This window comes from Xenia sp. Carnegie-2017, unplaced genomic scaffold (assembly GCF_021976095.1).
Source record: "Xenia sp. Carnegie-2017 unplaced genomic scaffold, XeniaSp_v1 HiC_scaffold_1, whole genome shotgun sequence".
Taxonomy (NCBI): Eukaryota; Metazoa; Cnidaria; class Anthozoa; order Malacalcyonacea; family Xeniidae; genus Xenia; species Xenia sp. Carnegie-2017.
Genome location: NW_025813402.1, coordinates 2,276,460 through 2,301,574, shown reverse-complemented (window position 1 = coordinate 2,301,574; position 25,115 = coordinate 2,276,460). Strand labels below are relative to the sequence as shown.

The following is a 25,115-nucleotide window of genomic DNA, read 5'->3' as shown; positions in this document are numbered from 1 at the left end:
AACTACAAATAATGAAATTAAATTTGACAATAATTTTTACTGAAATTTCAAAATGTGAACGGATGTTTATCTGACCCATGGTTTTTCCACAACACCTTATAAGGCACGCTATAAGTGCGATCAACAATGTGATGAACTGACAACATGTACTAATGCTGACTCAAAGCTTACCTAACGTCTGACATCATTGAATGATATACAATATAATCAGTCATATGATAAAACATATGGCTTCATCGCGTGACCTCTTGTGGTGATGTGGTTCATTTGTCATTATCTTGAGTCGTTGCATTTCGACGAAATAAACTGGTTCTGTTAGGGTGGTTGCAAAAATTAACCTCATTGGAGCTTAACAGGTAAACATAAATGTCTTATATTATTAATATTCATGTAAAAATTGAAAAGATTAAATTCTTGTTTTGTGAGAATGACTATCCCCTGATGCATTTCTCTGTAATTTATTTATGTCATTATATATTGATCATAAATTTCGCAATTAAAAAATCAGGAGAAAATATGGTGGATAGTTTCATACTTTTATCACTTTCATCATTGTATTGACTTGTTTATTTTCATTAATTTACTCGTTGTGTTACTCAGCAATACTTTGAATATGAGCAAGGTATTATTTTATTATTTTAACATGTTTATTTCACTATATTTTATTAAAACCATGGATGAAAATACGAACTGGCTTTAATGTAAAATGTATCATATTTTTAATTTTGTGAACAATAATATTGTAAGATTTTGAACCGCTCTTGTCTATGACATATTCGTGAAAGAATATGTATAAGCTTTCCCATTATCTAATTTATTTGGAGTCTCATTGTATGGTCTCAACATTTGCATGATAAACATCACCATAATATCGTATATTTTGAGGTCCAAATATTGAAATGCATCATTTAAAAATGAAGTTTAACAGTGTTATTTCATAGTGTTTATTTATCATGCGACTTTAGTATGATCGTCTATTCTACGTACATGTTTCTAATACTTTATTTTTATTGATTTCTTTCTTAAGTCAATTTCGTATATTATTTTTGTGTCAATAAACCAAGTATATTTGAATAGCATGAGTAAAAATGAGACTGTCTTTGCCATAAAAAAATGTCTATATCATACTGAAGTATTGCATGTCGGCTTATTTAGTTCTGCTACATATGTTCATTTTTCTATACTCATTTACTGTCAAAACAATAAATTTTTAAAAAAATGGATAATGCAGTTGCTGCAACTTTCCAAATATTCATGTTGGCACACAATTTTTTTCTGAAATGGTGTAACCTAGATCCAGGCTTCACAAGACAAACTTTCCAATCTGAAGCATTACTATTTTTGATATTTATGAAACGCTGAATAATTTCACCAATTGTGAAATTCAATGGCAGAAATTTATAGTAAATTTTGATTTTTCTTCTTAGTCAGAGGATAGCCGGAGTGTTGAAATGGACACTGTTAACAATGCAACTTCAAGATATGGCCCATCAACATTTACACAAAGCCAAGAAGAAGGTTTTTTCAGTTTAACATTATTAGTCAAGCATTTATATTTGTTATTTGTTGTATTCATGGTTTCTTGTGTTTTTCCTGTGGTATTGTATTTAACGGAAAAGTACATGTTATTCTAATTATTTAATGTGTTTAAATATGTATATATGTTGAATTATTTTAAAAAAAGGAATATGTGCCTTTGTTTTGTGAAAAATTCAAAAATATTGCTTGTGGTGGTTGTCACAGGGAAGAAATATTTGACACAACATATGAATACTTAGGATATGGTTCGATATCTAATATTGGTAATGATCATGCAGGGGGTATCAATGAAGAACATAAAACATCTTACTTTGAATCAAAGATATCTATTCCTCGTAATGATGATAGCAATGTAAGTTAAAAGCATTTTATATTTCAACCGGTTATTTGTATTTAAAAGAGAAAGGAACATGAAATAATTATATTAATTGATTATTATATATAAACTGTTGTGGAGCTACAAGAATCTGCACTATAAACATCTTTTATTTGTTATTAAAATGCGTTTTGTGTATCATTTGTATTTTAAATGTTGTTAAAAATTTTTCAACATGTGAAAAAAAATATGGACATCAATGAATATAGTTATTCCTGTGTACTTCAATGTTTCTTTTATAGTATGGTTTTACTTTCAAAAAATTATGGGCATTCACTGGTCCTGGTTTTCTCATGAGCATTGCTTATCTTGATCCAGGAAATATTGAATCAGACCTTCAGTCCGGAACTACAGCAAATTATAAGGTAGCTAATGGTATTGATTTGTATTAAATGAACATTTACAAATGCTGTAATGTGTATCCAGGTTCTATTCTGTTAGTGAAATCTGAAGTGAAATGTATGTAATGCATTGTTGAAATGTTTGCTTGAGATTGTATTTTTTGCATTCTTTGTAGTTGCTCTGGGTTCTCATGTTGTCAACATTTATTGGATTTTTAATGCAGGCAAGATTTTATGAATATTTTTACATCACGATTGTCATGTACATTCTTAATTGCACAACAATTCAACATGAATACTGAATACCTCTAATTGGCCATGCCAATTATTCATAAATTGTTCATTTTAATTTTTATAATTCTACGCAATTTCTTTAGAGGTTATCAGCTCGACTTGGTACCGTTACTGGTTAGTATTTTTTGTATTTAATTGTTTTAATTAATTTTTTAATGCCACTGTTTTTACAATAACTATCCATAAATTTTCAGGGCAACATTTAGCCGAAATATGTTATGACAAATATCCTCGCATACCTAGAATCATCTTGTGGATAATGGTTGAGATTGCCATTATTGGTAGCGATATGCAGGTAATCTTTATTATTTGTAATTATAAAATAAAAACAATAAAATGTGTGCAGCTATTTGTCTAGAGCCATGTTTGCATTAGCCTGTGCAAAACACATCTGAGCTCAAGCAATTAAATCAATCAAAACAATCAATCAGTCAAAGAGAATTTGCAAATCGATCATGAACACATTTCAGAGAAAAAATTAAAATGTTTGTTTTCAATTTGTCTGTTTTGCATTATTGTTATTTTACATAAGAAATAAAAGATGTTTTTCGTGTTTTACGTTCTTTATGCAAACCTTGGAGATGTTTGTGAGAACTCTCGAGCCGGTGCAATCTTTGACCTTCGGTCTCAGGCTTGCATTGATTACTTCTCAAGTTCTCCCAAAGGTCTCCTTGGTTTGCATAAGCCTTTGTAAACACAGTAAACATCTTTTATTTCTTAAATATTTGTGGTTATGGTTTATCAAGTTGAATTTTGTTGTTGTTTTGTTGTTGTTTTGTTATGGTCTATAATGTTAGTCAGTGGTATTGGTCATTTGGTAATGGTATGTTAACAAGTGATGGTCAAGTAGTAATGATCAAGTGCTCATATTATGTAGTGTTTGATGTTTACTATTTCAAGTTGAGTTGGTCTTTGTCATGGTGAAATAATGTTGAAAATAACCAAGGAGGGATTTGCCAACATGTTGCATTTAACTAACAACTCAGTTTTGTTGTTTGACTTGCTAAATTTGTAAGAAAATCTCAAAGTTGAGAGGACAATAGCATGGGAAACTATCAAAAAAATAACTGATTTCCTAACATCATTTACTGCATTATTATAGAAATTGTAGTTTCATACATGTTTGTACGTATGAATTTCTACTGTTGTTCTTGTGTTTAAATATTGTGAACCTTTCTGATAAAGTTGAATAAACGACATTTGATGATTATATAATGACGGTTAAACTTATCATTTCATAAATAATAGAATTGATGTTTTTGTTAGTTTATGGTTTCTTTTCTATTACAAGTTTACATAAATAATTTTCATCGTCGATGTTTAGGAAGTCATAGGGACCTCCATCGCTTTTTATCTTCTTTCTAATGGAAAGTAAGTGAAATATGTTTTTCGTGAAGAAATTTTTTCGTTATTGAATGGTTAATGGTTTCTTGTATGGTTGTTTATTGTTTTATTTTAGAATTCCTCTGTATGGTGGCGTACTGATTACAATTTTAGATACATTCGTGTTTCTTTTTTTGGATAAATATGGTAATAAAGCATCATAAAGTTTTATCTTTTCTTTATATTCTTTTTTTATGCGTAATGTTTATCAGCGTTTGTCTGAGAAAACGTTTCACATTTTAGATTTATGTAGACTGTATTTTTTTACTTCAGATTTATTTAAACTTTATGTTTCATACTTAAGATTTACGTAAACCGTTTTTTTTATATTAGGCTTACGAAAGCTAGAGCTTTTCTTTTGTTGCTTAATTACAATAATGGCTGTCACATTTGGATATGAGGTTTGTTATGGGCGATTGCTTATTTACACTTTCTTAGGAATATGAGTGATTGGAACAAACGCTTGTGAATAATGATATTCAATGTATGACATAATTCTTGACACTTTCTGATAACCGTTTTTATTTGCTAATGTGTAAATTGTTGTTCTCATTTTATTTATATTTGATTGACCTTAGTGAAGTTGTAAAAAAATTGATACAATGTCGTCATCTTTGTTCATTGTTTTTTATATAGAGTGCTATTGTTCAACCAGATGGGGTGGGAATAGTGAAAGGTCTTGTTATTCCCTGGTGTAAAGATTGTTCAGCAAAAGCAAGAAGTCAAGCTGTTGGCATTGTTGGAGCTGTGATTATGCCACATAATTTTTATTTACATTCAGCTTTAGTCAAGGTATTTTGCTATTATTTGACATTTGTACATCACGTGTACATCTAGAATGTACTTATTATTTGACATTTGTACATCACGTGTACATCTAGAATGTACTTATTATTTGACATTTGTACATCACGTGTACGTCTAGAATGTACTTATTATTTGACATTTGTACATCACGTGTACGTCTAGAATGTACTTATTATTTGACATTTGTACATCACGTGTACATCTAGAATGTACTTATTATTTGACATTTGTACATCACGTGTACATCTAGAATGTACTTATTATTTGACATTTGTACATCACGTGTACGTCTAGAATGTACTTATTATTTGACATTTGTACATCACGTGTACGTCTAGAATGTACTTATTATTTGACATTTGTACATCACGTGTACGTCTAGAATGTACTTATTATTTCACGTTGGTACATCACGTGTACATCTACGGGGTGTTTCAATGAAAAGAAAACTTTGCAAAGTAATTTGTGAAATTTCAATGCCTATGTTCACTATGCTAATCCCAATGCTGGTTCATTACTTTACATGTTTTACGGTTAGAAGTTACGTATGTTAAAGAAGGAGAAAAGTTTTTGTGTTTGTAACAAAGATTTGTAATGTATCACGTACGTAGCTGACCATATATTAGTATCACGTACATAGCTGACCATATGTTAGTATCACGTACGTAGCTGACCATATATTAGTATCACGTACATAGCTGACCACATGTTAGTATCACGTACGTAGCTGACCACATGTTAGTATCACGTACGTAGCTGACCATATGTTAGTATCACGTACATAGCTGACCACATGTTAGTATCACGTACGTAGCTGACCATATGTTAGTATCACGTACGTAGCTGACCATATGTTAGTATCACGTACATAGCTGACCATATGTTAGTATCACGTACATAGCTGACCATATGTTAGTATCACGTACATAGCTGACCATATGTTAGTATCACGTACATAGCTGACCATATGTTAGTATCACGTACATAGCTGACCATATGTTAGTATCACGTACATAACTGACCATATGTTAGTATCACGTACATAGCTGACCATATGTTAGTATCACGTACATAGCTGACCATATGTTAGTATCACGTACGTAGCTGACCATATGTTAGTATCACGTACGTAGCTGACCATATGTTAGTATCACGTTCATAGCTGACCATATGTTAGTATCACGTACATAGCTGACCATATGTTAGTATCACGTACATAACTGACCATATGTTAGTATCACGTTCATAGCTGACCATATGTTAGTATCACGTACATAGCTGACCATATGTTAGTATCACGTACATAACTGACCATATGTTAGTATCACGTACATAGCTGACCATATGTTAGTATCACGTACATAACTGACCATATGTTAGTATCACGTACATAGCTGACCATATGTTAGTATCACGTACATAGCTGACCATATGTTAGTATCACGTACATAGCTGACCACATGTTAGTATCACGTACATAGCTGACCATATGTTAGTATCACGTACGTAGCTGACCATATGTTAGTATCACGTACATAGCTGACCATATGTTAGTATCACGTACATAGCTGACCATATGTTAGTATCACGTACATAGCTGACCATATATTAGTATCACGTACATAGCTGACCATATATTAGTATCACGTACATAGCTGACCATATATTAGTATCACGTACATAGCTGACCATATGTTAGTATCACGTACATAACTGACCATATGTTAGTATCACGTACATAGCTGACCATATGTTAGTATCACGTACATAGCTGACCATATGTTAGTATCACGTACATAGCTGACCATATATTAGTATCACGTACATAGCTGACCATATGTTAGTATCACGTACATAACTGACCATATGTTAGTATCACGTACATAACTGACCATATGTTAGTATCACGTACATAGCTGACCATATGTTAGTATCACGTACATAACTGACCATATGTTAGTATCACGTACATAACTGACCATATGTTAGTATCACGTACATAGCTGACCATATGTTAGTATCACGTACATAACTGACCATATGTTAGTATCACGTACATAGCTGACCATATGTTAGTATCACGTACATAACTGACCATATGTTAGTATCACGTACATAACTGACCATATGTTAGTATCACGTACATAACTGACCATATGTTAGTATCACGTACATAGCTGACCATATGTTAGTATCACGTACATAACTGACCATATGTTAGTATCACGTACATAGCTGACCATATGTTAGTATCACGTACATAGCTGACCATATGTTAGTATCACGTACATAGCTGACCATATGTTAGTATCACGTACATAGCTGACCATATGTTAGTATCACGTACATAACTGACCATATGTTAGTATCACGTACATAGCTGACCATATGTTAGTATCACGTACGTAGCTGACCATATGTTAGTATCACGTACGTAGCTGACCATATGTTAGTATCACGTACATAGCTGACCATATGTTAGTATCACGTACATAGCTGACCATATGTTAGTATCACGTACATAACTGACCATATGTTAGTATCACGTACATAGCTGACCATATGTTATGCACTTGTGGACTTAGCATTGTATATTCTTTTTCATGTACACTCTTTAGAATGTAATTATTATTTGATTTTGGTAATAATTTAAATTGTTAATTATTTAAAACAAACTTTACGATTCATTCCCATTCCATGTTGTCATTATTTTTAGTCACGAAAGATAGAAAGAAGTAAACATCAAGAAATTAAAGAAGCAAATATGTTTTATACAATAGAATCTGGTAAATCATGTATTGCTGTGATTTTTGTTTTAATATGTTCAAATGTGTATGAATGACTGCTTTTGATATCATAGGAATTGCATTGTTCGTGTCTTTTTTGATCAACTTATGTGTCGTTGCTGTCTTTGCAAAGGTTTGTATTTATAAAATGATTTGTTTATTTCTCGTATGTGTAGTTATGAGTTTATATTGTGGGCAATCAGTGTCTTTGTTAAATATATTATTAGTGTCTGCATTATGATGTAAAATTATACTTCTTTGGTACGTAGCTACGTCATAAAGAAGAAAAGCTTGCCCCCGAATACGTCACGTTACGTTTGAGATGTTGCATAAATTATAATGTTTTATTTATATTCACACTAACGACTTTCATCTCTGTTTTCTTATTATCTCTTATAAAGTTTTTTGAAGATAAGGGATATGCGAATTCAAATTCCAAAGTTAATTAATTTTTTATGAAAGCAGTATACGTAGGTATAATTTATGTGACAGCTCAAAGAAATGTGACGTATGCAGTATTAAGCAAAGTACATGACGTATATGACGTAGGCTACTATATGACATATGACGTAGGCTACTACTGACGTAGGCCGCTACATGACATATGACGTAGGCCGCTATATGACATATGACGTAGGCTACTTCTGACGTAGGCTACTTCTGACGTAGGCTACTATATGACATATGACGTAGGCTACTATATGACATATGACGTAGGCTACTACTGACGTAGGCCGCTATATGACATATGACGTAGGCTACTTCTGACGTAGGGTACTATATGACATATGACGTAGGCTACTATATGACATATGACGTAGGCCGCTATATGACATATGACGTAGGCTACTTCTGACTTAGGCTACTATATGACATATGACGTAGGCTACTATATGACATATGACGTAGGCTACTACTGACGTAGGCCGCTATATGACATATGACGTAGGCTACTTCTGACGTAGGCTACTATATGACATATGACGTAGGCTACTATATGACATATGACGTAGGCCGCTATATGACATATGACTTAGGCTACGTCTGACGTAGGCTACTATATGACATATGACGTAGGCTGCTATATGACATATGACGTAGGCTACTATATAACATATGTCGTAGGCTACTACTGACGTAGGCTACTATATGACATATGACGTAGGCTACTTCTGACGTAGGCTACTATATGACATGTGACGTAGGCTACTATATGACGTAGGCTACTTCTCTAAGTTCTCTTGTTTCACTTATTATTAACGACATTTTTAGAAACTACTTAACTAAATTTGCCAAATTCGAAATATTTCCATCTGTTTTTTTCTTGGATGTAAACAGCTTATGTAAACTGATTTTTTTTCAACTTTTTTCTTATTTATGTATAAATTGTTTTTTTAGGGATTTTACGGCAAGACCGATTTAGAATTGGTGAGTGAATAATTCACATTGAAAATAAGATGATAATATAATTATACCCTTGAAATTTTACTATTGTTTTAAATAATGAATTGATAAAAAGAAAATTATAAATTCACGAAGGTCCTTTCTTGAGTATAATGTATTTTTTATCTTTTAGAAAATCCTTTGTGAAAACAAGAAACCGAATATTCCTTACGACAATGTTTTTCATGTACGTAAGTGTCAGTTGTTTCAAACTATTTACTTTAAGTCAAACTTTAAGTTTGTCTCTTTTTGTTTCTTTTCTTCAGAATGATAATAAATCAGTTGACGGAGATCTCTACAAAGGCGTATGTTTCTTTTGGACAATTATTCATTATCTGTTAATTATTCATTATTTGTTAATTATATATTAAATGTTAAATTATTGTTACAGTAATAACACATTAACACCAAAGTAAATTGGTTTGCCATTATCTCGAGACAATAATGAACAATTATATAGTGCATTATGTGATTATTGAATAATTAGTTCAAAGTATATTAATGTTTGTATTTAAATAAACTATTTATGTATTGTTTAGGGAATATATCTTGGTTGTGAATATGGTGCAGCAGCGATGTATATATGGGCCATTGGCATTCTTGCTGCTGGACAAAGCTCCACTATGACTGTAAGTATGTTTTATACGTAGTAATGATAAAATACCTTAAACATTTTCAACACAAATATACGGTATATGCCTGTCTTTCTTTCTTATTTTTTCTGTTTGTTGTAAAATTTTCTTACGTTAGCTGTTTTGTTTATACTTTGTAGGGCACATATGCTGGACAGTTTGCCATGGAGGTATAGTCACTTATGTGCAGAAGAAAAATTATAATTTAAAAAATCAACTTCATTACTGCTTTTTCTAGGGTTTCCTTAAATTATCGTGGACTCGTTGGAAACGAGTTCTTTTTACACGATCAATTGCTATTGGACCGACACTTGCCGTTGCTGGCTTTCTGGGAATTGAAAATCTTACGGGAATGAATGATGCTTTAAATATATTACAAAGCTTGCAGGTTTGTTTTGTTTGAACATGCTACATGTTGTTCAAACAAGAATCATAAAGTTCCAACTTCTAAGTTAGATATGACTAACATTCCTCAAGACGATCGATCTGTCTATGTTGTTTTTACAATATTTAGCTATGATTGTTGTTTTTACAATATTTAGCTATGATTGTTGTTTTTACAATATTTAACTATGATTGTTGTTTTAGTGTTTCGATTTTTACTCAAAAATTTCGTGATTTATTATTTAATTACAGCTTCCATTTGCCTTGTTGCCAATTTTGTATTTTACAAACAAAGTAGAAATCATGGGAAGTTTTGTGAATGGAAGGTAGATAACTTTATAAAATAGAACATAATCCCTGAAAACGATATCCTGTTGACTCAAATTTAAGTTATAATCAAGACAATTTAAACTGTAACATTTTGGTTTTATTTGTAAACCGTCAATCATTCTATGTGATGATTGAACATCTCGTAGGCGTACTGTTAGCTTCAACCTGTTTCCCAACGGTTTTAATTCATCGCTTGTTACTATCAAGGAAATACCAAAATGCATGTTTTCTTACCATATCAAGGCACAATTTCTTTTTATACTAGAAATGAACTTTATAACCTCCTGGATTCGAATCAGCATGTTAGCGAAGTTGAATTTCCTTGTTTAATTTGTTCAAAAAGTTTTAAATCGGCCTCTTCAAGAACATTAACCTTCAGCCAAAATTTCTGCAAAAAGAAGACTTGTACATGTTTTCTTTGCTGTGTAATTTTTTTATGTAATGACATTGATTATACCCTAGACTTAACTACAGGGAAGGTATATTGTTATTTATTATACAAGTTGTTTTTGAGGTTAAACTTGAGCTACTTTTTCTCATTTTCTCAATCCTGAGTATGTTGGTGATTCACTGAACTGATCGAGCAATTAAATATATTGTGTAATGAACGTTGCTTGTTTATATGCAATTTATTGTAGATTGATGAAAGTATTTTCTTGGGTCATCTCTATTATTATCTTAGGAATAAATTTTTATTTCGTTGGTGATACTATAGTAAGTTAAGATTTTGTTAAACTTTGTCTTTGTGTTTTATTTTGTTTTATTTTATTTTTTCGAAATTTTTTTCAGGCAAGTTTGCCAAAGAATGTCGGTTTGCTGCTTTTTGTATCATTTTTGGTTGTTCTGTATTGTGGGTTTGTGTTTTTGTTGGTAAGTGTTTCTGTTATTTTCTAAAAACTTAATTTCTCCTTTCTCCATGTGTGTATTTTGATTTAATGGATTTTTTCTTTTTGTTTCTTGAAGTAGCTTAGTTAAATGTACAGTCATGCACGTACTAATATTTATATAATTCATAATACTTAACTTTTGCAGACATATTACATGTTTTATTATTTAGTTCTACTATGCCTTGGAATTTAAATTTCTTGACAAAATTAAAGTAAGGATACTTTGTTTGTAACTTTTCATCTGTTATTATTTTTATGATACGAATATATTTTATTTTATATTTAGTGTTTACAGAGACGTCCTTTGAATTACGAGCAACATACAGCAGATAATGATTTCTTGCCACAAGAATAGGTCTCTATTTAACGTACAAAACATCACCGCACATGTATCTCAAGATTTTTTAAGTTGTAACAATGCATACTGTGTTCTTTAACTTGCATCATATTATCCTGGAATATGGGTGGATGAAAATTTACAATAGAATGAGCTGTAGTATCCTATAAACTATCAGATACAACTCATGAATACAAATTACCATTTGTTAACACATGCATACAGGTTAGAAAGTTTATTTTATCAAAGCAAAGAAATTTTCTAATTTAAAATGCAATACGTATAATTTGAAGAAGCTGTTTAATCATACTAATAAATTCATTACGACTGTTTGTGATATACACCTGTGACCTGTATTCATATTGTTGTTCCTTGTCAACCTCAAATGTCCCGTTCATTGTGAAGTACTTGATGTCCGCGATTTGAAAGCTAAGCATTTGCGTGCCAATTTTCCAAATTCCCAGAAAAAAATATTCTGAAAATATGAAATCTTGTTGCCAATGAAGTGCCAGGCGGGAAACGGATTCTCAATATAAATATTAGAGTCCAACAAATAATTTTGAACATAGTCATAAGCAATTTGGTTTTGTGAAATTTTTTAAAATAGTACACGTTTCGTCTTGACTCAAGACATCTTCAGACTAATAAGGAAGTTAACAAGAATTATAGATATATTTAGAGTTATTTACATAGTTTGAGGTATCATACTACTGTGGCTGTGTAAGTGTGTTGTGATGTATAGTTAGGGTGAGGTGTTGAGACTAGAAAAGCTTAAGAAGGATGGAGCTGCCGTGGGTGTTAAGTGAAGGTTTTAGTTTGGAGATGAGGAGGCTTTCGTGGATCATGAGGTCGAATGTGTCGGAGCAGGATGAGATGATTTTAAAATCGTCTGGCGAAGCAGGGTTACTATGAGAAAGAAAACTTGACATTAAAATAGTAGCGAGAGACTTGCCGAGCGGAAATCGGATTCGTGTAATAAAAATTAATGCCCAACATAAAGTTCTGATTAGAGCCATAGAAATAGACCAAAAAAACAAATTGTAAAATTAAATTTATTGTAACGTTTCGTCTTTACTCAAGACATTTTCAGACAAATAATAAATAGGATGTTAAGACAAGATATTATATTTACAAAAAGGTGTTAAATTACTACTAAAGGAGGCGGTGTCAAATGGATATATGATAAGGAAGTTAGGAAGTAAAATAAGGAGAAATTAAAAGAGGTTAAGTGGAATGGAGTTTCCTTGCACAATAAGTGAAGGCTTGTATTTATTGATTAGAAGACTCTCATGAATGGAGAGTTCATAAGAATCGTTAGAACAGGAGACTATTTTAAAGTCGTCTAAGTTGGGGGTGTGTCCAAGAATGCTTAATAACGCAGGGTGAGAAACTTGGTTTAGGATATTCACACAAGGGGAGATATTCCCAAGTGCTCCGAAAATCTGGAGTGTAGATGACGTGTGGTTTGACCCACATACGAGGCGTTGCAGCTTCGACACTTGAATAAATAGACTACACCAGATCTCAGAGGTTTGGGAATTTTGTCCTTAAAGGGGAAGAAAGAAGAGATACGTTGGGAAGGGCGGAAAACAAATTTAATAGATATATGTGGGAAGGCTGCAGCACAAAGGCTATTGATTTGTGTGCGAATTTGAAGGGAGTGTATGCCGGTGAAAGGAAGACAGAAATAGATGGGCATTTTGTGAGCAGTCAAGACAGGTGGTTTAGGGGCAAAGGTGTTGTTAAGGAAGCGACGTGTGATTTGGTCAATTATACGTGAAGGAAAACCGTTTTTGGTGAGTGACTTTCTGGTAAATTCGAGTTGTGTATGAAAATTTTCGTAAGTAGAACAAAGGTTGAAGATGCGGTGAAGTAAGCAGGAGACTAGTGAAAATTTGTAAGTAAGTGGGATGAAGCTGTGGAAGTTGGTGAAGAGGCCAGTGAAAGTAGGTTTGCGGTAGACGGAAGTGGTGAATTTTCCATTAGTACGAGAGATATCAATGTCAAGAAATGAGAGCTTTCTGTTTTGTTCGACTTCAGCTGTGAATGTGATGTTAGGGTGTTGTCGGTTCAGATAGTCAAGAAAGAGAGGGACTTGATCGGAGGAATGAAAAAGTAAAAAACAGTCGTCAACGTAGCGTCGGTAAAGTAGTGTTTTGAATGAAGAAGGACATTTATTAAGCCAGGATTGTTCGTGAAAGGACATGAATATATCAGCAAAGAGAGGGCCCAATGGACTGCCCATAGCCACACCATCAATTTGTTGGTACATTTTCCCGTTAAAGATAAAATGACAGTTCTTAACAGCTAGAGAGAGTAGTTTTTCAAATTCTGTTGCAGTGAGCTCGTTGAAGTACTGGTGGTTGTTAAAAATGCTATTGGATATTATGCGAATGGTTTCGTCAACAGGTATGTTAGTAAATAGGGATACGACATCAAAACTAGCAAGGACAACATTACTGGAGTTGATATCGCAATTTACTTAATAAAATCTTGATGGACATTTATGTGTTTAAAATCACCTTTGTCTTCCTTTTTCTTTATTTATGTTATTTTTTGCGCAAGCTTTTTCAAATTTCTCGGTGACAAAATGTTCTCTTTAAAAGTGGTTTTTATATTCTCGACAATCTTACTGTCATATGACCCTTTCGAATTTAACTGTTGCCACAAAAGTTCGCGGACTTTGATCCGTGAATAAAAAACCGATATATCCATATCGATTTAGAATTATCACGAATTGGATCTATTGCTGAACACTGGATGAATTATCATTTGAGCTCAGGCAAGATATATAAATATATATATTTTAGCTTAAAAATTATCCTGTTAAAGTTATAAAAACAAAATAATATTCTCATTCTTTACAGTGACAATCACTCTAACGTTAAATTAAACTCTCCATCTCGAGCTAGATAGTTTTGAAATCAGTTTTCAGAGTGGATTTTCTTCATCGTCAGGGCATTTTTCGCGGCAAATACGCGGGTTCAAATGAATTAATTCAAAATGAAAAACCGATGATTCTGACAAGAATTTATTCAATGCGTGATGGCATCTTTCTCACACTCATGGAGTTCCAAGACAATAATTTTTCTGTTTTTCCATTTTTGTTATTTTGTAAAATAAAAAATGATGGTTTTTGTTTTTACACTGGCTTGTGTTTAGTGCGAGTTCTCCCAAAGGTCTCCTCGGTTTGCATAAGCCTGTGCAAACGCAGAAAACATCTTTTATTTCTTAATTACAACATATTTTGTTTCGGGGAGAATTAGCAACAAAGATTATATTTCGTATTCCTAGAAAAGGTGTATACGCAAAATTGTTTTAAAAATTACTTGAGGTTTGAAATAGTCGTTGAACTTCGAGCATGTTCCATGTAAGTTACAAATTAAGACCCTTGTCAAATCTCACTCTCAATATTGAAATATGAAACTCAATATTATTCACAGTTAATAACTTATTTTGGTAAACAATTCATCCATATTACACAAACACATTTAACCTTTCTGAAAACGAACTGTATATCTCAGTTTAAACTGGATTATGAGAATTGCGTTTATTCATGTCCAATAATTGACATTATTGCCATTAATGAATGTTAATGTCATTCAAGGTTTACCCATCTAATTAATGACGTCATAGTAAAGAAATGTGCTCGAATGTGTGTGGCCGTACAAAATTGAATGGACTGCGCAGGGATATATTTTAAAAACGTATGACTGGTAAGTTCATTTTTTATAGCTGGTAACATTATGTTTGCACTCTTTTCTGTGAGTGCTATACAACAAAATATGATTTGATAGTTGTGTTCATTGTACCAAATAACAGCTGTATCAAGTCTAATAAACGAGCATTATCAGTCATGTATAGTTATGGCCGTCGTTTTTTTTCGATAAAGTAGACGAGGTAAATAAAAAATGGTTGCTTTTAAATGTTTTTATAGTAACTGAAGTCACGTGACGAACTGTATGTGTACGTTGTCTGGAATTTTTTATATCTATGAAAGATACCGCGTTGAATCACGGGACTGACCAACATAGTGACAAATAAGGTCAATGAAATCATTACTTCACCTTGGTCAACCTGTTCCAAATGCTTTATTCTAAAAAGTTATGGCTCAGACAAACAACGCATGTTTTCCTGAGAATTCCATCAAAGCATTGAGTTTAAACGAAAACCAGACCATTACTACTGCGCGTGAAACTAAGGTTCCTTTTTTTCAAAGAATAAACGACAAAATATCAACTAGTCTAGAGAGAACTTTCTACAGGTATTTATTTTTTTGTGCGTTTAACATTTGCAAATGTGTTATTTTATGCATGCTTATCTCGTTCCATTGTTTTGCATGCAATGTGCAGAAGCAATATCATGTAAATATTTGTTTCATGATGTTCGTGTTCCAAGCAAAGTCTAAAATGGTAATAACGTATGTGTATCAATTACACGATGAGTGATACATGAAATGTTAATTGTTCCCTTGGCCTGTGGCGTTTTCATCATGACATTTTACTTGCCATTTTATTCGGTATTTTTTAACATTGCTAAAAATCAAGTAAAAGTAATCTAGAACAATTATAATTCATCGTTTATTTCATAAATATGCTAATTCTCATCCTTGGAACAGTTTATACGCCAGTATGGTTAACCTCATGCATGTAACGTGTCATAAGCTCCCCTGCTCATTTCATTCATCATGTTATTGTTGTGTAAATATTGCAAATGTTAGCGATGAGGTAGAATTACAAAATATGAACTTGACGTATACTTTGTAATGGCGTAGCTAGCCTTCATAATTACAGGAAGGGGGAGCAATAAATATATTGTCATAATAAGCATATTATAATTCACAGAAAGCAATTGATTTTAAATAAGTAGAACATAAATATAGGAGTATTGCCCTCACAAATTATTGAGCTGGCTAAGACATTGATTCTTTGGCAGTATGAAATTTTGTGCCAATGCCAACGAAGTGGAATCAGATATCAGTGATGACTTTGATTTGTTGTGCGCGGTAAAGCTGGTTGATGTCTTGTAATTTGCTCTTCACGTGACGGTGCCATGTTATATTTGTCTCCAACGATTAATCTCGTCAACCAAAACTCAAACAATTCTGCTTCAATTTTATTTTCTGATAAATTTATTTTGCACTCTTTAAGAATGTTTTACCAAAGTATTGTGGCAGTGTTAATGATTAATAATTTTCTTTATTCTCTATAGATACACTAACATTCATTTTTTGAAAATCTTATCGTTTTCATGTAGATTAGGCAAGTTAGTCGGTTCTAAACCATGGTTGGTTATATTTGCTACGTTGCTCATTAGTTCTTTATGTTTATTGGGTTTACTCAACTTTCAAAGAGAGGGTAGAATTGAGAAAATGTGGGTTCCTGAACGATCACAGGCTTTGCAAGACAAAGTCTGGGTTGAAGCGAGATTTCCAGAAAAATTTCACAGCTCTTTGTTCATTTTTTATCAAGACAACGTTCTCGATGTCCAAAGTATACGTAAGGTAATAATACCTGACAGTGAAGGCGTTAGATCAAAATGAATGGCGTGCAATATTGAGGAGACGAAGTGTTTTTTTTGGGAAGATCTCTTTTGCATGGTCAATTTTTGGACTTGCAGTTCGTAACTTTAAGATAGCCCTTTAGGTTTTTATGAGGCAATAGCAAGATGAAAATATGTTGGTCTTTGGAAAGCTTGTGAGAGCCCCCTTGCCCTTCTAGCGCTGCCATAGTATGTTATGCACGTTATGATCTCTGTAAGTAATGTTAGCGTTGTGAAACGAATAACATCAATAAAATATATTTAATTAGATGTTGGAAATTCATGAGAGGATTGTTAACATGAAAATAATGTTCGATGGTAAAAGTTTATCTTGGAATGATCTTTGTTTCAGGTAATGTTTTATTATGTTTTGGTCTATTTTATTTATAGAATACAGCTTAGATGTATTCTTTGGGGTGAGTATGTTTACATGAAAGTTCAATACGATAAAATTTGCACTCATAAAACACGGTCCACTCAAATTCCCCCAATTTAAGCACTGTTAACTAGACGAAAATATTTTGGTTTCATCCTCTATAAAGGGCAGAGTGAAAAGAAAGATTGTGGCTTTGAAAACAGTTTGTGCACTAAATGCACGTTAAATGGAAAAATGTGTATAAAGCTCAAAACAGTATCAACAGATATTAAACAATTATTGAACATAGATTAAGTTGGAAACAAAAGTGTTCGTGGTTGTTTTAGATATCTAAATAATGTAGATACCAAATTTACAGGTCAAGTCTTGCATATATGCCATTCACAACCAGTCTTCTATTGTCATCGTTCACAACAATTTTCAAAAATGTTATGTCTTGTTCATTAGTCCAAGCTCAAAGTGACTTTGGACTTTTCATCTGTACCAGGAAGTTCTTCTTTCGGTTGACAAACACAATGTTAATCTTGTGCCTTTAAAAGCTTGTGTACATCGGTTTACCTTGCTTGTTGTAGAGATGAGTTGTAATAATTCTTTTTAATTTTCACGAGAAAATAAAATGTCTCAATCTTCCCATTCTTAAAATATGATGTAAAATGTACGAAATGCAGAAGTGATGATATGATCTTTAATATTTTAAGGGTTGGAGGACAATGCGCAATTCATGGAATACTAGAACTGTGGTTATTTAATAAAACAATTATTGAGAGCTTAAAGAAAGATAAAATACTTTCTGACATCGGGAAAAGACCAACGTTTAGGTACAACAGAAAGCATTAATTCCGTTAAATGACTATTTTGTACTTATGACAAAGTTTACTTCCAAGTGTACCGAAGTCAATATGTGTTTATATATTGTCTTCACAGTCCTTATTCTGGTCGAGTATTTAGTTTGGAGAGAACGGTTGGTGGAATAACCTACGAAGATGGAAACATTTCTGGTGCTCGTGCATTTAAAGTTTCTTATGCATTAAAGTCAAATCTTCAGTTGGATAAATCATCTGGCGAAGAGGTGATGTTATGCATGATCACGTGTTATGTTATGATCACGTGGTATATTCATATTGTTTATTTTTTTGAAAAGTAGTGCTTGATTAGTCAATTTTAGACCATTTAAATTTTTTAAAGACTAAGGGAAATTTTTTTGCTCTTTGTTCTCTTACTGATTATAATAAAGAAAATAATTGTTTTTAAGATTGACCGCAGAGCAAGACTTTGGGAAAAAGAGTTTGCAAAAATCTTGGATGAATATGATAATATTGTTTATTACACAAACACAGAGTAAGTTTCATTCATAGATATACATAACTCGCGGAAGATAGCAATCTATAAAGTGAACATCTTATGAATGTATGACACAGCATTAAACACTAAATTGAAAGTTTTAGCTTTATTTTTAGCTGAAGCAAAAAATTAAATTATTATTTGTGAAGCATGATATAACTTTTAATAAAGTAAATGGTTTGAACCCGGGAGTATCGTAACATGTTTTTGGATGAAGATCCTCCAGGTTAGTAGAGTCCTGAGAAGGACTGTTGGTATTAGTGATGACTGACGTTTCGACTTTGCTACTACCGCTAAGGTTGTCGAAACGTCAGTGTTATCAATATCAACAGTCCTTCTCAGGACTCTACTAATCTGGACGATCTTCATCCACAAACATAACTTTCAATGAAGTTTTGTTTTTCTTCACCATTCTATAGTTTTGCTATCAACTGCAATCAACCATGCAGCAAACTTTTTGCAAAATGATTTCATTTTATCATCAAAGACTGACTTCATAACTCAGCCATGAATTTTGAAATGTTTCTTTTTTTACCAGATTTCACTCTACCTCACAGAATTCAATCAAAAGTGATATTAAATTGTTGAGTACAGGTTATGCTCTTCTTATTTTCTATGTCGCTTTTGTCATTGGGAAGTTGAATCGCCTCGAAGTTAAGGTATTTCATGTAATTGTTAAAGTAAGGTCTGATGGTTTGTTACGTGATCGTCCAGGTTAGTAAAGTCCTAAAGGCCTGTTCACAAGATCCGATTGTTTCGGTTCGGACTTTTGGTTGCTTGTTGAAACAATCCGATAGTTTTGTTGACATTTATACTCGTTTAAATTTTTATAGTCTTGAGAGCAGCCATTTGTGTCATCCAGTATATTTATCAATATATTTACGTATTTTTATTCTTGTTTTCAAATCTTTTACAAACGTAATTTCTCTCACGAAATCAAATTTGGGAAGTATGAAGAGTGAAACGTCCGAGAGCAGTCGGCTTCCTCTCTATCTAGTCGTAATGAAAACTGAGCAAGTTTTATTTCCATACGATTCATGAAACTGACGAATCCAAATATGGGAAGTTCACTTAATATGTGTTGACACGATTTGTTTTTATGATGCGATATTATCGGATCCGACAACTCGGGTTGTTTGAACAAGTCTTAAGAGGATTGTTGGTGTTGATGTTGATTGACGTTACGACAACCATAGCGGTTGTTTAAGTCTGACTTTGACTCTGAAAATGTCTACCATTGATGTTGTCGAAACGTTAGTCGAAACAAACATCAACTGTCCTTCTCAGGTCTTTACAAACCTTGGCAATCTACACCTACATGCAAACATGTAACATTCGGGTTCAAACCATTCGCTTTGCCACAAATTGTGTCACGTGGCTTAAAACTCTGTGCTGTTGCCCGTGATTCATGATGAAATAATCAAAAAGTTTGTTACGTGTTTCGTGTTAGCAACTGTTGTGCCTAGTGTTTGATATTATGTACCTTTCGTAACAATGAAATATTTTTTTCAGTTTAGACTTTTTCATGATAAGACCATGCATGCATAATGTTAGAAAGACATGTTTCGTTTGCAATATATAGTTTTCTCCATATTTTCTCTCGACAAATAGAACAAAATATTTCTTTATTTTTGTATTTCAGATGTGGTTAGCGACTGTTGGTGTTATTGGTGTTGCTATGAGTATTGGTGTTTCCATTGGTTTGTGTAGTGCCATAGGGCTTCTCTTTGGGACGGCACATTTGACCCTGCCATTTCTTTTACTTGGTAATTTTTATTTTTATTGAACGTGTTTTATTAATGAAACTTTCCTTGACATGTTTTCAAAATAAATGAACTTTCTTCAACATGTTTTAGGGATTGGAGTGGATGATTTATTCGTTATTGTCCAATCTTGGTCAAATATTTCACCAGCTGTTCATCGTCATAACACCATTGAAGAAAGAATTGGCCTTGCTTTAAAACATTCTGTGTGTTATTTTATGATAATTTTCCCATTCATTTTACTACTGTTTTTATTAACATTTCTTTGCATGTATCATTGTATGTGACGTATTTATAAAGCAGACAAAACCTTTTTCCCTCGACTTTTTCGTAGCTGAAGTTATATTTAACTCTACAGGGAACATCAATAACAGTTACGACAGTCACTGACGTTTTAGCATTTTTGGTTGGAGGAACAACTGTAAGTACTTTATTTAATTATTTTATTGGGTGGAATTAATTTTTTATAAGTCGAAATTGATAATTTTATTTTGCGTGCATGATGAGGTGAATATACTCCATCATTTTATTTAAATACACTAACCATTACGTTTTATAATTTTTACTCTAAATTTTTATAGATATTACCAGGATTAAAATCTTTTTGCTTGTATGCTGCTGTTGGTGAGTCTTTTATTCAAGATGTAGGAATTGAAAGATTCTTCTCTTCCGGATTTTCATAGCACTAAAATTTTAACACAATAAGTCAAGAGTGACCACTAACCTCATAAAGTGTTACAGCTACCCCTAAAAACTCACCGTTAACGCTAAAAGTTAATTTGTTAACACTAATGTGTCGCCATTAACATTAATGTATCACCTCGGTCTAAACCTTAAGTGTCACCTTAATAATTAAGTGTGCACCTCGATTTCTAAACGCAATGGCCAACCATATATTCTAACAACCATATATCTTTTTTAACTAGGTATTCTTTCAGGTTATATATTTCAGCTGACGTTTTTTGTCGGATGGTTGACAATTGATGCCAGAAGGTATTTCTATTCATTTACTTTTGTTTTGCTGGCCTGAATTTTAAAACTTTAATGTCTTTAGACAAAGTGCCAATCGCGATGGATGCTTAAGCTGCCTCGTTTTGCCCGAAAACTATACTCCGAACAAGTTTTTTAATCTTCAGTTTACTCAAATTTTCTTTGAAAAGATCTATAGCAAGATATTGTTAAAAGTACCTGTAAAGGTAAAATCATGTCAATAATTTATATTGCTATTCAGTTAAATACTTGCACCAATTTGTCACATAGAATATTAAAAATTTATATTTTATTTAGGTGATTGTTCTGATATCAGTTGCTGTTTTTCTTGCCATCAGCGTTAGAGGAAGCTTGCTATTACGTCAGCATTTTGAACCGAAGTGGATTTTGCCGCGTGATTCGGTCATTCGAAGATATATTGAGATCGACTCTAGAGTATGATGATTTTTAAATACAATTGAACCATCTCTCATGCCTAAACTAGTATTTTACAATGAGTTAATGAGAAATTTTTTCTGGATAAATATTAGTAAGAATAAAATGCTTGACTTTCCTCTTTTTCAACCCGCGTTCATAGATCCTTAATTTCCAATTAATTTTTTATTTTAGGAGTTTCCTTTTAATGGCCATCCTATCGCTATCTATCTAGGTGACTAATTTGAATCAATAAGGGATCACTACATTTGACTCTGCTATGACCATTTTGACCTAGCTATCAATTGTTTTGTCAAGGACCAATGGATTACTATGCAGAACAAATGCGGTTGCATCGTTTGTACGAGAAATTACAGAATGACACAGAACGATTATCTAGTAACAGCTTAGAGAGCTGGTACGAATCTTATGTGATGTGGATGAAAAAACATCATCCTGAATATGTCTATTTTAATAATTCCAGTAAGTCCATTTGAATTTGTCATTTAGCTTTATCTGATTATTTTGTTTTGGGCATTTCTTGATTGTCTGTTAGTTGATGAATTAAATTAAAATAATTGAGCAGCAGGCAAGGGCTATAAGGGCTATTTTCCAACAGTCTAAACTATAAAACTGTATTTGTAAAAGAGATTTAAGGCACAAATTGTAGCGTTGTAAAAACTAATCAATCAAATTTATATAGCCCTAAAGTCAACAAAAATTTTCTTACGCGAAACTTTTCAACTAATTTTTCGTTTATTTCAGCTATAAACAATGAAAAAGCGTTTTATTTTAATCTTAAAATTTTCCTCGATGGATCTGAAGGACGAAAATTTGCCAGTCATGTTAAATGGAACAAATCTGGTAATAGAATTGAAGTATGTAAAATATTTTTTTACTTCTTTCTTTATCAGAACAACATTGAGCTATATACATATTTTTGCTAGGCTTCTCGTTTCTCTGCTCTTCAACCTAATTTCGCTGATTCTGTGAAGGAAGTGCAAGCGATGGACTCTCTAAGGGAACTAGTAAAGAACGTGTCTCCTGGTGCTAGAGTGTATGGTTTCTCGTATTTATGGGCTGAAAGTTACAAAGTAATGTAAAATATCACGGTTTTTAACGGTCATTGTGTTTTCTACAACACGTTGTTTTTAATTTTTTTCTATTGCAGGTTATAGGAACTGAACTATATCGAAATATTCTTCTTGCAATGCTGGTGGTTTTTATTGTCACATTTTTTATCATTGCAAATCCCATGACATCCTTTCTTGTCTTTCTTTGTGTTGCTTTTACTGTGGTTAGTATAAATAAATTATGACATTTTCCATTTTATTGATTCTGATTCTAAAATATACAGTCCTCATAAATATAAATATGGATTCTAGCTACTAAATTACGTACCAAATATATATCACTAAAGATGTCTTTGCTTAATATTTAGTATTTTTATGATAGGTAGATGTCGCAGGTCTTATGTATTACTGGAATCTGACCATCGACGTTGTATCAGCAATAGTTTTAGTTATTGGAGTGGGTTTATCTGTTGATTATGCCTCTCATGTTGGTCATGCTTATCTTATGCAAACGGGAAACTCCAAAGGTACTTGATTAATAAAATCTTTATAATCTCAAATTTTGTTGATCGTTTGTCTCAATTCATTCTACAGAAAGAGCAACGAAAGCATTACAGTACATTGGACCAGCTGTTTGGAATGGTGGATTTAGCACATTCCTTGCGATTGTTTTACTTCCTTCATCTGAGTCGTATATCTTTATGACTTTCTTTAAAGTGAGTTTTTTTGCCATATTGAAAACTGAAACTTATATTAAATAAAACAAGGAAAATTTCAACAAGACTAGGATGATTTAGGGCGTTAGAGAAAATAATGTATGAGAAGGGATAAGTCGGTACATGACAAAAGATAAAACTGTATTGCAAATATAAAGACGTTGTGCTGAGAAAGATAGGACGGTAAGGAAAGTGAGAGAAAATAATTTTGGTCTTTGAACAAGAAGGTGTAGAAAAGCAGAGCTATTATAGTTAACAGCTTTAAAAGAAAAATGCAATGAATGTAAAAACAATGGTGTGTTCGCTAGTTTTGCTCTAAGATGAGTGCAGTTTATTTTTGATGATTAAGGGGAGTGGAAGCTTTCTGTGATTTATTACTAAGGTAACATGAAAAATATAGAAGAAAGTGAACACTCAACCTTGAAATTTAATGTACATCAGTCATGACATACATTCTTTGTGTTTCTTCTAGGTTTTGTCTGGTGTTGTCATCTTTGGTCTATTTCATGGTCTAGTATTTCTGCCAATCATACTATCTATTTTAAATCCTTCACCTTACAAATCTGCTCTTAAAATAACGAGTAGTTTTGGGGAGACTGGGACAGGCTTACGTCATGTGGCTAAAGTGACAATACTTCAAGTAAAGCCAAATGGAATTCCATTGGCATAAATTATACGACATTTAGAGTTTTTTTCCAAAAAGGAGGTGAAGTTTATCCTTCCTACGAAAGTACAACTACGTCAGCGACAGCTTGCTCTTTTTTAAAACGTCGTATACTCGTCGTTTTGATTTGTAGCTAAACAATTTTTAGTCATAAATAATGTGTTGCATGTTTTTAATACTGCTAGTGATTTTAATTTTATACGTATTTAACAATTCGTTATCTGAATATGCGCTTTTAATTATTCATCATGTTTATTGACTGAAACTCTTGCATCACCGCACTGACGAAACAGAAGTGTCTTCCTCTCAAGGAGAGAGGACTTTTGTTTTACTTCTTAAGTAACGTGCTGCCTGTGTTTAATATAAACTACAAAGTAGATGAAAACTTCATTGGGCAAACTTACGAGTAAATTATACCAAATGCGAACGTGGACGTCAAAGAGTCAATCAAAATTTCTCTTTCAAGCCGCATTGCTATGTTCACAGGTACATCTCTTTAAATTTGCTTAGTCAATGTATTTTGTCTCACGGTGAATGTAAAAAGTATACAAGCCAGTACAGTATGATGCCTGCTTTTAACGCTTCGTAAACTGTAAATTTGGTTCATTTCATAACATTTTACTCAAACATCAACTACGTTCTATGCTGTGGCGTTTCTAAATACACAAATCATTTCCTCGTTCGAATCTTTTTGTAGA

At 32.6% G+C, this 25,115-nt stretch overlaps 3 protein-coding genes across 7 annotated transcripts; 2 read left to right on the top strand and 1 right to left on the bottom strand.

Moving 5' to 3' along the window:
* Positions 1–108: 108 nt before the first annotated feature.
* LOC124438227 (natural resistance-associated macrophage protein 2-like) lies at positions 109–11,880 on the top strand. Of its 4 annotated transcripts, none has more exons than XM_046988254.1 (24): positions 109–356; positions 1,428–1,518; positions 1,779–1,891; positions 2,158–2,280; positions 2,433–2,480; positions 2,634–2,664; positions 2,745–2,845; positions 3,875–3,921; positions 4,010–4,080; positions 4,267–4,334; positions 4,570–4,725; positions 7,457–7,526; positions 7,601–7,659; positions 8,925–8,954; positions 9,103–9,156; positions 9,236–9,274; positions 9,509–9,598; positions 9,742–9,771; positions 9,840–9,989; positions 10,238–10,311; positions 10,954–11,029; positions 11,105–11,185; positions 11,373–11,414; positions 11,489–11,880. In XM_046988254.1, exons 2-24 carry the CDS (start codon positions 1,452–1,454, stop codon positions 11,555–11,557), a joined length of 1,689 nt encoding a protein of 562 aa, XP_046844210.1. In that variant the 5' UTR covers positions 109–356; positions 1,428–1,451; the 3' UTR covers positions 11,558–11,880. The 4 variants fall into 4 exon arrangements, with proteins under 4 accessions (XP_046844210.1, XP_046844228.1, XP_046844218.1 ...); XM_046988272.1 differs by having other exon boundaries at positions 206–356; positions 1,818–1,891; XM_046988262.1 differs by lacking the exon at positions 109–356 and adding an exon at positions 465–622 and having other exon boundaries at positions 1,818–1,891.
* A 1,112-nt stretch (positions 11,881–12,992) lies between these two features.
* Positions 12,993–13,810, bottom strand: LOC124445026 (the record flags this gene model as incomplete). Its single annotated transcript, XM_046995771.1, has 2 exons — positions 13,128–13,810; positions 12,993–13,031 (listed from the first exon to the last, which is right to left on the bottom strand). Coding segments are annotated over exons 1-2 (696 nt in total), but the record flags the coding sequence as incomplete, so codon positions are not given.
* A 1,334-nt stretch (positions 13,811–15,144) lies between these two features.
* On the top strand, positions 15,145–24,663 carry LOC124438169 (patched domain-containing protein 3-like). 2 transcript variants are annotated; one of them, XM_046988188.1, is made up of 23 exons: positions 15,145–15,255; positions 15,477–15,803; positions 16,796–17,042; positions 17,350–17,432; positions 18,155–18,274; positions 18,381–18,525; positions 18,709–18,794; positions 19,336–19,456; positions 20,440–20,563; positions 20,654–20,766; positions 20,919–20,981; positions 21,142–21,184; positions 21,487–21,553; positions 21,615–21,756; positions 21,848–21,985; positions 22,160–22,199; positions 22,283–22,447; positions 22,730–22,842; positions 22,912–23,058; positions 23,136–23,261; positions 23,420–23,564; positions 23,632–23,753; positions 24,226–24,663. In XM_046988188.1, the coding sequence occupies exons 2-23, from the start codon at positions 15,646–15,648 to the stop codon at positions 24,421–24,423; spliced, it is 2,706 nt and encodes a 901-aa protein (XP_046844144.1). In that variant the 5' UTR covers positions 15,145–15,255; positions 15,477–15,645; the 3' UTR covers positions 24,424–24,663. The 2 variants fall into 2 exon arrangements, with proteins under 2 accessions (XP_046844144.1, XP_046844152.1); XM_046988196.1 differs by lacking the exons at positions 15,145–15,255; positions 15,477–15,803 and adding an exon at positions 16,175–16,544.
* The last annotated feature ends 452 nt before the right edge of the window (positions 24,664–25,115 follow it).